This window comes from Stenella coeruleoalba, assembly GCF_951394435.1.
Source record: "Stenella coeruleoalba genome assembly, chromosome: 12".
In the NCBI taxonomy this organism is placed as follows: domain Eukaryota; kingdom Metazoa; phylum Chordata; class Mammalia; order Artiodactyla; family Delphinidae; genus Stenella; species Stenella coeruleoalba.
Genome location: NC_137158.1, coordinates 57,525,279 through 57,537,832, shown reverse-complemented (window position 1 = coordinate 57,537,832; position 12,554 = coordinate 57,525,279). Strand labels below are relative to the sequence as shown.

General features: G+C 37.2%; 1 protein-coding gene across 1 annotated transcript in view; it reads right to left on the bottom strand.

The window, feature by feature from the left end:
- LAMA2 (laminin subunit alpha 2) overlaps positions 1–12,554 on the bottom strand; it is a 602,802-nt gene that overhangs the window by 389,436 nt on the left and 200,812 nt on the right. The window contains exon 4 of the mRNA XM_079939315.1: positions 5,476–5,718. Coding sequence (XP_079795441.1) covers positions 5,476–5,718 — 243 coding nt within the window. The remainder of the gene's footprint in view (positions 1–5,475; positions 5,719–12,554) is intronic.

Genomic DNA, 12,554 nt, shown 5'->3' with positions numbered 1-12,554 from the left:
TCAAAGTCAAGGCTATGATATCCTTGAATTCCTAAGGTATTCACCTAAGGTATCTTTCAGCTCTAAAATGATGTACTTTTCACCTGAAATATGATATCTTGGAATGTTCCAAAAGTTATGGCACATGTCTCTAAAACTCTACAGACAAGTAATAATGTAATAAACCTTAGACTCAATAGATTTGATGTTAGTCACAGAAGACTATTTTCTATTAATGTTCTATACCTATAACATAAACATTATTACTTAGTGTGTTATAATTGAGACATGTTTATTTCATAATGCCTTGCTGCACAGGTGAGTCTTAAAAATACTCTGCTCTTATTTTTCTTATTCTCTGACTTAAATTTATATTTAAAGGGTATTATGAAGATCTGGAAGCAAATGATCATTCAATGCTTAGTCAAAAATATACATTTCAAATCATGGTGAATATTTAGATATTGCTGTCTAAAATAAAATCCTATCTAGAAGACAGTAAAACTTATAAACCAATAAGGAGGACATAGGAGATGTGCATATAAAAATAAACATGAGTGATGCAATAAGAAAGTTGTTTCACCTCTGTGGTATTCTTCCCCCAAACACAGTAGCCCAGTCTAATCATGACTCAAAATGACTAACATGTTACAAAAAACTTGACCAGTACTCTTAAAAGTGATTAAGGCCAAGGAAAACAAGAGACGATTAAGAAATTGTCATGGATTAGAAGAGACTAAGGGGACACAATGATGCAATAAACGCAGTGTAGTATCCCAACTTGGATCCCAGAAGAGAAAAAAAAAAAAGACATTAATGATAACATGAATTAAATCTGAATAAATCTGTGGTTTAGGTAATAAAGTATCAATATTAATTTCTTATTTTGACAAATGAATGGTAATTATGTAAGATATTATCCTTAGTGGGAGTTGGGTAAAAGGGACATGCAAATTCTCTGTCCTCTTCTTACATTTATGTAAATATAAAATGATTCCAGAATAAAAAGGCTTTAAACAGTGCATATGAGACTATGCTTCTGTTTATAGTAAATTATATAATTAGTGCTAACACTGTCAATGATAACAACTAGACCAACTGGACAAAATATATAAAAACATTTATGTAAAGCCATATGACAGCTATCAGGAAGATAAAAAATCAACTTCTCAATATCAAGGAGAAGACTGATGTCTATAGAGATAATTAGTGTATTGTGACAGCTTTTGTCCTGTGGACATTTCCCTGTTCAGAAGACATGGCTCAGAGACTGAGCAGTGCTTTGACAGTCTTACTGTACTAGGAGGACAAAAGTTGGATTCCGGAACTTGTATGGGTGAGACTTAGGTAAATTCCACACACTTTAGTTTGGACTTCAAAGACAGGAAGCCTAGAATGGGGATAAACTAGAATTAAATCAGCTGTCATGGGAGTTCAGCACAGCTTTGAGGCAACTAAGTATCCCAGAAATTGGATTAAGATGATCCATATTGCCATTGCCTGGCAGAAGCATCAGAAAATCCTCATAAGGTAAAGATAATTTCTTAGGCCTAAATTATTTCTACACACAGTTTTTCAAATACAACTTCTGATATGCAAAAATAATCAAGAATGTGAGGATACGATACAGCATAGGAAAGAATCGGCAAATGAAACAGAAATAAAATATATTCACAAAGGCCAGATATTAGAATTATAAAATGAGAACTCAAATAATTGTTACTTTATGCTCAAGGAGATAAAAATAGAATATTGAAAATTTGAATATAATTTTATTATTAAAAATTCAATAGGTATATAAAAATTTGATATAAAACTAGATACCAAACTATTTTAAATGAACCAAAGATAAATTCTAGAACTGAAAAATATAATAAATGAAATTAAGAATCTTATGATTGGTTTCAATAGTAGTTTTTACATAGCTGAAGAGAGACATCGTGAACTCAAAGTAAGCAAGAAGAAAATATCTAGAATGAAGGACAGAAAGCCAAAAGGATGACTATAAATAAAAGAGAGTGTAAGATGCATAGTGTATACTGTGAGAAGTTCTAAATTATTCTAAATCATATTTATAGAAGAGAGATAATGGGGAAGAAGCAATATTTGGAGAGTTAGTGGCTGAATTAGTTCTTGAACTGATGAAAGACATCACTCTGCAGATATACCAACCAAATAAATCCCAATCTAGAAAATAGAAAGCTATCATCTACAGCAACACTGCCCAATAGAAGTTTAGGCAATGATAGAAATGATCTATTCTGTGCAATCCAGTGTGGTAGCTGCTAGTCACATGTGGCTATTGAGCACTTGAAGTGTGGCTGTGCAACTGAGAAACTGAATTTTAATTTCATTTGAATTAATTGAAATATAAATTTAATAACCACATATGTCTAATAAAGATTGTAATGGGCAGTGCAGATCTGGAGCATCATAGTAAAACTAGTGAAAAACAAAGATAAAAATCTTTGAAGAAATAAAAGACTTTACAAAGGACAATTATTAAATAGTTACCTTTTCCACATAAACAGTGGAAACCAGAAGACAATAAAATATGCCAAAAAACAATAAGAAACCTACAATTCTATACCCAATAAAAATATCCTTCAACAATGGAGGTGAAGTCTTGTTATATGTCTAGTTTAAGTCATAGGGCATTTTAGAGATGAATTTGCATATTGCCTTTGAAACTTTTGAGATACTAAGAAGCTTTTGTTTCTGTTTCCCTGTACTCTGAGAATTCATCTTCTCAATGTGGCTCCTTTGGCTTACCCAGATGGACGTTACCACTTTCTGTACACACTTCTGCTGTGGCATTTATACTATCATTTTGCATTTACTGGTTTACATATTTGGTTTTTACTTGAATGTCACTTCTCTGGGAAGTTCTGAACATATGCACCTAGTAATTAGATTTCAGATGGTACTCAAAAGTGAATCATTTTAAAACTGAAATTTAATAAGATTTATTTCATAGTCACTTGTCTAGGAAATATTGGAGACAAGCATCCAAAAATTATTCCCACATGTTATATTGTAGTTGATATCCAAAACTATTACTTTAGAACTGAAAGATGCCTTAGGACAATTTATATATAAAACTAATTCATGTATTAAAGAAATTCAAACTCAGAGATTAAGTGACCTGCCCAACATCCCACAAAAACAAGAGCCAGAAGCAGAGCCCAGTCTTCCAGTCCCATGTACATTCTTCTATATCATGATATCTCAGGATTAAGAATCTTTCTACTTTAATGGATCCAGCATATCTATCTCTGTATCTCTTCTAAACCATTATTTGAGTTTAGCTATTACCAACTTTTTAAAAAAAATTGACTTCCAGTCTTCAGTCTGAAAGAAACACTAACCTAGGAGTCAGGGGACCTGGATTCTTATCTCAGCTTTGTCACCAGTGGATCTGGGAGTCTTGGGAGATTATCACCTACCTTTGCTGGACCTGTTCATTCCAAAAAGTAATACGTTTCACAGCATAATATATAAAATGAAGCAGATATTCTAGGAGAGGTCTGAATTTAATTCATATTCTTAAATATTATCATTCTACATCAAATATTTTGAATTTACTTTCTGTTCCTCACCTCATCCACTTTGCAATGAGAGAAAAATAGACTTAAAAAAGCATGTCACAGAGAAAGTTGAATAAGTTGTTCTTAAAAGTCACCATCAATGATTAGTTTTTAGTGAATGTCTAATACAGCATAGCCAGTTAAACACAAACAAATAGAATGTGTGTTTGTTCCATGTTGGCAAGTTGACACGGTCTAAAGGATGGAGAACCACCATCATTGTAGGGAGAGCATGCTTCAGGGATATACATGTAACTTGTATGTTACACATCTATCTGGGTACATTTGACATTGTTCAACAAATTTCTGAATTAGACCATTTTTTTAAAGGTAAAGAATAGCTTTATAAATATTAGATAATTATTGGTTCTGGGTAAACACTGGATCCAGGAGAAAAATAATACAAATTCAACTCAAATACAGTCTCTCTGCACTCCTCCGTACTCCCATATCCTCAGGCCAATCTGGCCAGGACTTTGGATGCCTCTGGGCACAAAGCAGGTTGAACAGCTGTTTGACTCACTGCTTTTGACTCCTTGTCATTTGGCAGATTGGAATCTCTGCTGAGAGCACCATTTGGATTTCTTTTCGCCCAAAACTGATATTTTTGAACATGAAATTGAAATATAGTGAGGCACTGGTATACATTCATAGAATAATAGTGCCAAAAGAGAGTGTGATAGATTTATGTCAAAACTCTAACTTGCCCCCAGAAGTGTTTAAAGAGATAACCCTAGATTGGTGGAGGTGGGCATGATAGTGTATGAATATGGATTTTCTGAAACTGTGAATATAAAAAATGATACCAGCTTTAGGTGTGTGAACTGGTGAGGAGGGAATATCAGACATGAATATAAATAGAGATGTATACAAACAGGTAGGAAAAAAAGAGCTAGGCCGTATATACTGAAGGGAGACTGATTAGGGAAATATAACTAGAGAATCCAAAAAAAGTCACTAAGTCTAGGTTTGGGTATTTGAGAGAAGGCTACTAATACTACGACTACGACTACCAACAAAAACAACAATCTCAAATAGTTGTTATTATTATTATAACAAGAGCAACAAAAATAGTTAATGCTTACAAAGCAATAGTGTATATGTCTGTCAGCACTGTTCTAACGTTTTAAACATAATAATTCATTTAATCTTCTTGACAATCATAAGAAATAAGAACTATTGTTATTGTTTCCAATTTATGGGAGATGAAACTAAGGCACAGAGAATTTAAGTCACTGATTCAAGATCACACAGCTGGTAGAGGTGAAGTCATGGTTTGACTCTGTGGCTGAAAAGCAATGAATGAATCTAAAATCTTACCCATACAAAAAAAAATGCTACGGAGAAATTGAACGCTTTTGAATTAAGCATATAATAAGCAAAGCCTGAGCAAAGGAAAGGAACCCCACTGCAGCACTATGTGGTGACAGCAGAAAAACATACAAAAACTGACAAAATTTCCTTCTCTTTAGGTCCTTCAGGTGAATTATATTTCTTCCCAAATTTACCTCTTTTGTCCCCACCTTCAGACCAGAGTACACACAGATCTAGGCCTTCTTTTAAGGTCTCAATCCTCCTCCAATTATTAGCAAACCACAGTGTTAGAAAAGTCTCTTTATATTTAAAATTAAAGTCTCTTTATATTTAAAATTAATCACTGACTTTCCAACTTAAGCCCATTTCCTCTTCTCTGATCTTTATTGGAAATGGGAGATAACACACTAGAGGAAGGCAGTTAAAATTCTAATCACTTTCAGTTTTTCCCTTTTATTTAATAAGTTATTTAAAATGTACTTCTGCTAAATCCTATTTTAAAATCTCCCTGACATTATGACTGATATATTCTAGTTTTTATGACAGGCCTATTTTGGCACCTTAAGTGTACTGAGGGTGAGTTTTCTCATCTTACCTCTCCGTTTTCTAAGGGGTGTATCTTGGAATAAAATGAAGTGCAGATGACCTCATCGTCTTTGGCGTATGATGGCGGTCCAGTGCGGGGATGAATATTGTAGAGTGTTAGGCACTCTGTGTCCGTCACAGCATGATACTGCCAGGGCTTATAATCAACATCATCAAGCGAGCGTTCCAAAATCCAGTTTCCAGGCCGAGGGGAATTAGCTGCTTTCACAATCACATACGCAATCTGGAACACCTGGGGAAGAGTGACAACAACAACATGTAACTCTGAATTCCAAAGTGTTCTCACTATTACATATCAAATATAAGGCCTACCTAAGGCTACAATAGATTTTATTCAGATATTATTCCATAACCCTATGATATTCTCTAAAAATATTTTTACTGTTACATATTCATATTTCATACCTTATGGCTGAGATGAGATGTTCCATTTTGTGGATTTTAGTTCTCTAATAACTCATTAACATCATTTCACGTAATTTTTGAAGTTCTATTATAATCACAATCAGTTAAAACATTTATTACATACCAATTTACTCACCTTACTCTGTTGGAAATTATAATATATGAGTTAGAAATTCCATGTGTGGATAGTGCTTGATAGATTAGAAAACAGTTACTTATGTCACCTAATCCTCAGACAAGTACCATCCGTTACTGTGGTATAGCAAAAACAACATAGTGATTCAGAGGCACAATCTTGTATTCAAATTGTGGTCCCAGCATTTCTGTGACCTCGGGCAGATTATTTTACTTTGTCAACTCCTAGCTCCCTTATCTGCAAATTAGGGTCAATAACAAGTACATTAAGTACACTACTGAGAGACAATTTAGATTAAATGAGATAATGTATGCAAAATACCTAGCAAAAGGCTTGGCTATAAATACTCAATAAATGTCATTTCCTTTACATCCCCAAATAGAAAATAACGGGGAGGAAATTCTAGTACATGCAGACAACTGTTGGAAACTGGAACATATTCAATGAAGGGTTTCTGTACCTTCTGTATAAGAGGTAAACATGTGTTAAAGAAAAGGAAAATAAAGGCATCAAGTGACCGTAAATCAACAGAGTGACAATTGAGGGAAATATGGCAATCCTCTACGTTCAAATCTACATAATATTTGAAGAGGTAAAAAATAAATATTCTGGATATTTTGCGATGGTCCATATGTGTCTTTACCAATTCAATCCAAAAGAACAATGTACAAACATTACCGAATGACATTTATTTGCAATGTCCTGGGTAGAAAGGTAGATACAAACTAGTTTAAGTTATTGTCCCACCATCTATGAATTGATAATATATTGTAATAATGAGATATATAATGAGTACACTAATAATAAAGCAGTGGTATATCTTCTTTTTAGTAAATTCAGTGAGGTACAAGGAGCTTGTCAACCCTAAGCTCTGGGTGATTGGGGTCATTGAAAGGATACAACTGGAGGACAAATCTGCTAAAAGTGATTAAGGGTCTGCTTAGAAGGGAGCTTGAAAGGAATGTTCTGAAAATAAACCTTACTTGCTACATAGTTTTGATATGAGACTTTCAGGAATACATCTACACTGTCTATGGTACACTTTAAGGGACTTAATTTAAAAATATGAAAGGTTGATATATAAGACGTAAGACAGGAGACCTTCAAGATGGCAGAGGAGTAAGACGTGAAGATCACCTTCCTCCCCACAAATACATCAGAAATACGTCTACATGTGGAACAACTCCTACAGAACACCTACTGAACGCTGGCAGAAGACCTCAGACTTCCCAAAAGGCAAGAAACTCCCCACGTACCTGGGTAGGGCAAAAGAGAAAAGAAAAAAAAGAGACAAAAGAATAGAGATGGGACCTGAACCTCAGGGAGGGAGCTGTGAAGGAGGAAAAGTTTCCACACACTAGGAAACCCCTTCACTGGCAGAGATGGTGGGTGGCGGGGCGGGGTGGGTAGCTTCGGAGCCACAATGGAGAGCGCAGCTACAGGGGTGCAGAGGGCAAAGCGGAGAGATTCCCGCACAGAGGATCAGTGGCGACCAGCACTCACCAGCCTGAGAGGCTCGTCTGCTCACCCGCCAGGATGGATGGGGGCTGGGAGCTGAGGCTCGGGTTTCGGAGGTCAGATCCCAGGAGAGGACTGGGGTTGGCTGCGTGAACACAGCCTGAAGGGGGCTAGTGCGCCACAGCTAGCTGGGACAGAGTCCAGGAAAAAGTCTGGAACTGCCTAAGAGTCCTTTGTTTCGGGGTGCTCGAGGAGACTGGATTGAGAGTACCGCCAAAACGAGCTCGAGACTGGCGCGAGCCACGGCTATCAGCACAGACACCAGAGCTGGGAATGAAATGCTAAGGCTGCTGCTGCAGCCACCAAGAAGCCTGTGTGCAAGTACAAGTCACTATCCACCCTCCCCTCCTGGGAGCCTGTGCAGCCCGCCACTGCCAGGGTCCCGGGATCCAGGGACAACTTCCCCGGGAGAACACACGGCATGCCTCACGCTGTTGCAACGTCATGCCGACATCTGCTACCGTAGGCTCACCCCGCACTCTGCACCCTTCCCTCCCCCCAGCCTGAGTGAGCTAGAGCCCCCGAATCAGCTGCTCTTTTAACCCCCTCCTGTCTGGGCGGAAACAGATGCCCTCAGGTGATCTACATGCAGAGGTGGGGCCAAATCCAAAGCTGAACCCCAGGAGCTGTGCAAACAAAGAAGAGAAAGGGAAATTTCTCCCAGCAGCCTCAGGAGCAGCTGATTAAATCTCCACAATCAACTTGATGTACCCTGCAACTGTGGAATACCTGAACAGACAACGAATCATCCCAAAATTGAGGCAGTTGCCTTTGAGAGCAACTGTAGACTTGGGGCTTGCTATATGCGACAGACTGGTTTCTGGTTTTATGTTTTTCTTAGTTTAGTATTTAGAGTTTATTATCACTGGTAGATTTATTTATTGATTTGGTTGCTCTCTTCCTTTTGTTTTTTAATGTATAGATATATATATTTATATATATTTTCCTTTTTCTCTTTTTGTGAATGTGTATGTGTATGCTTCTTTGTGTGATTTTGTCTGTATAATTTGCTTTTACCATTTGTCCTAGGGTTCTGCCTGTCCTTTTTTTTGTTTTGTTTTGTTTTGTTTTGTATAGTTTTTAGCACTTGTTATCATTGGTGGATTTGCTTTTTGGTTTGGTTGCTCTCTACTTTCTTTTTTTTTTAATTACATTTTAATTTTTAATAATTAAAAAAATCCTTTTAATTCTTTTTCTTTTATTTTCTCCCTTCCTTCCTTCCTTCCTCGCTCCTTCCCTCCATCTCTCTCTCTCTCTCTCTCTCTCTCTCTCTCTCTCTCTCTTTCTTTCTTTCTTCTCCCTTTTCTTCTGTGCCATGTGGCTGACAGGGTCCTGGTGCTCCGGCCAGGTGTCTCTGAGGTGGGAGAGCTGAGCTCAGGACATGAGTCCACCTGAGACCTCCCAGCTCCATGTAATATCAAACGGCAAAAGCGCTCCCAGAGATCTCCATCTCAACGCTAAGACCCAGCTCTGGGCTTCCCTGGTGGTGCAGTGGTTAAGAATCCACCTGCCAATGCAGGGGACACGGGTTCGAGATCTGGTCCGGGAAGATCCCCCATGCTGAGGAGCAACTAAGCCGATGTGCCACAACTAATGAGCCTGCGCTCTAGAGCCCGCAAGCCACAACTACTGAGCCTGCGTGCCAAAACTACTGGAGCCCATGTGCCTAGAGTCCACGCTCTGCAACAAGAGAAGCCACCACAATGAGAAGACCGTGCACTACAATGAAGAGTAGCCCCCGCTCTCCACAACTAGAGAAAGCCCGAACGTAGCAATGAAGACCCAATGTAGCCAAAAATAAATAAAATAAAAATAAATTAAAAACAAAAAAGACCCAGCTCCACTCAATGACCCGTAAGTGACAGTGCTGGACACCCTGTGCCAAACAACTAGAAAGGCAGGAACACAACCCCACCCATTGGCAGAGAGGCTGCTAAAATCATAATAAGATCACAAACACCCCAAAACAAAACACCGGGCGCAGTCCTGCCCACCAGAAAGACAAGACACAGCTGCATCCACAAGAACAAAGACACTAGTCCCCTCTACTAGGAAGCCTACAAACCCACTGAACCAACCTTAGCCACTGAGGGCAGACACCAAAAACAATGGGAACTACAGACCTGCATTCTGCAAAAAGGAGACATCAAACATAGTAAGTTAAGCAAAATGAGAAACAAACAGAAGAAGGAGCAAGGTAAAAACCCACCAGACCAAACTAATGAAAAGGAAATAGGCAGTCTACCTGAAAAAGAATTCAGAATAATGATAGTAAACATGATCCAAAATATTGGAAATAGAAAGGAGAAAATACAAGAAACGTTTAACAAGGATCTAGAAGAACTAAAGAGCAAACAAACAATGATGAACAACATAATAAATGAAATTTAAAATGCTCTAGAAGGAATCAATAGCAGAATAACTGAGGCAGAAGAACGGATAAGTGACCTGGAAGACAAAATAGTGGAAGTAACTACTGCAGAGCAGAATAAGCAAAAAGAATGAAAAGAATTGGGGACAGTGGTAGAGACCTCTGGGACAACACTAAACCCACCAACATTCGAATTATAGGGGTCCCAGAAGAAGAAGAGAAAAAGAAAGGGACTGAGAAATATCTGAAGAGACTGTAGTTGAAAATATCCCTAATATGGAAAAGGAAATAGTCAATCAAGTCCAGGAAGCACAGAGACCCCATACAGGATAAATCCAAGGAGAAACACGCCAATACACATAGTAATCAACCTATTAAAAATTAAATACAAAGAAAAAATATTAAAAGCAGCAAGGGAAAAGCAACAAATAACATACAACGGAATCCCCATAAGGTTAACAGCTGATCGTTCAACAGAAACTCTGCAAGCCAGAAGGGAGTGGCAGGACATATTTAAAGCGATGAAAGGGAAAAGCCTACAACCAAGATTACTCTACCCAGCAAGGATCTCATTCAGATTCGACGGAGAAATTAAAACCTTTACAGACAAGAAAAAGCTAAGAGAATTCAGTACCACCAAACCAGCTTTATAACCAATGCTAAAGGAACTACTCTAGGCAGGAAAGCACAAGAAAAGAAAAAGACCTACAAAAACAAACTTAAAACAATACAATTCAACACTCAAATCAATAGAATTAAAAATAAAAAAGAAGTAACAACTGACACTGCAGAAATACAAAGGATCATGAGAAATTACTACAAGCAACTATATGCCAATAAAATGGACAACCTGGAACAAATGGACAAATTCTTAGAAAAGCACAACCTTCCAAAACTGAACCAGGAAGAAATAGAAAATATCAACAGACCAATCACAAACACTGAAATTGACACTGTGATTAAAAATCTTCGCAGAAACAAAAGCCCAGGACCAGATGGCTTCACAGGTGAATTCTATCAAACATTTAAAGAAGAGCTAACATCTATCTATCTGAAACTCTTCCACAATATAGCAGATGGAGTAACACTCCCAAACTCATTCTATGAGGCCACCATCACCCTTATACCAAAACCAGGCAAAGATGTCACAAAGAAAGAAAACTACACCCCAATATCACTGATGATCATAGATGCAAAAATCCTCAACAAAATACTAGCAAACAGAATCCAACAGCACAATAAAAGAATCAAGTGCCACGATCAAGTAGGGTTTATCCCAGGAATGCAAGGATTCTTCAATATACACAAATCAATCAATGTGATACATCATATTAATAAATTGAAGGAGAAAAACCATATGATCATCTCAATAGATGCAGAAAAAGCTTTTGACAAAATTCAACACCCATTTATGACAAAAAACCTGCAGAAAGTAGGCATAGAGGGAACTTACCTCAAAAAAATAAAGGCCACATATGACAAACCCACAGCCAACATCGTTCTCAATGGTGAAAAACTGAAGCCATTTCCTCAAAGATAGGCACAAAATAAGGTTGTCCACTCTCACCACTATTATTCACCATAGTTTTGGAAATTTTAGCCACAGCACTCAGAGAAGAAAAAGAAATAAAAGGAATCCAAATCAGAAAAGAAGAAGTAAAGCTGTCACTGTTTGCAGATGACATGATACTACACATAGAGAATCCTAAAGATGCTACAAGAAAACTACTTGAGCTAATCAATGAATTTGGTAAAGTAGCAGGATACAAAACTAATGCACAGAAATCTCTTGTATTCCTATACACTAATGACAAAAAATCTGAAAGAGAAATTAAGTAAACACTCCATTTTACCATTGAAACACAAAGAATAAAATATGTAGGAATAAACCTACCTAAGGAGATAAAAGACCTGTATGCAGAAAACTATAAGACACTGATGAAAGTAATTAAAGATGATAGAAAGAGATGGAGAGATATACCATGTTCTTTGATTGGAAGAATCAACACTGTGAAAATGACTATACTACCCAAAGCAATCTACAGATTCAATGCAATCCTTATCAAACTACCAATGGCATTTTTCACAGAACCAGAACAAAAAATTTCACAATTTGTATGGAAACACAAAAGCCCCTAATAGCCAAAGAAATCTTGAGAGAAGAAATAGAGCTGGAGGAATCAGGTTCCCGGACTTCAGACTATACTACAAAGCTACAGTAATCAAGTCAGTATGGTACTGGCACAAAAACAGAAATATAGATAAACGGAACAGGATAGAAATCTCAGAGATAAACCCACGCACATATGGTCACCTTACTTTTGATGAAGGAGGCAAGAAGATACAATGGAGAAAAGACAGCCTCTTCAATAAGTGGTGCTGGGAAAACTGGACAGTTACATGTAGAAGAATGAAATTAGAACACTTCCTAACACCATACACAAAAGCAAACTCAAAATGGATTAAAGACCTAAATGTAAGGCCAGACACTATAAAAGTCTTAGAGGAAAACCTAGGCAGAACATTCTATGACATAAATCACAGCAAGATCTTTTTTGACCCACCTCCTAGAGAAATGGAAATAAACAAAAATAAACAAATGGGACCTAATGAAATTTAAAAACTTCTGCACAGCAAA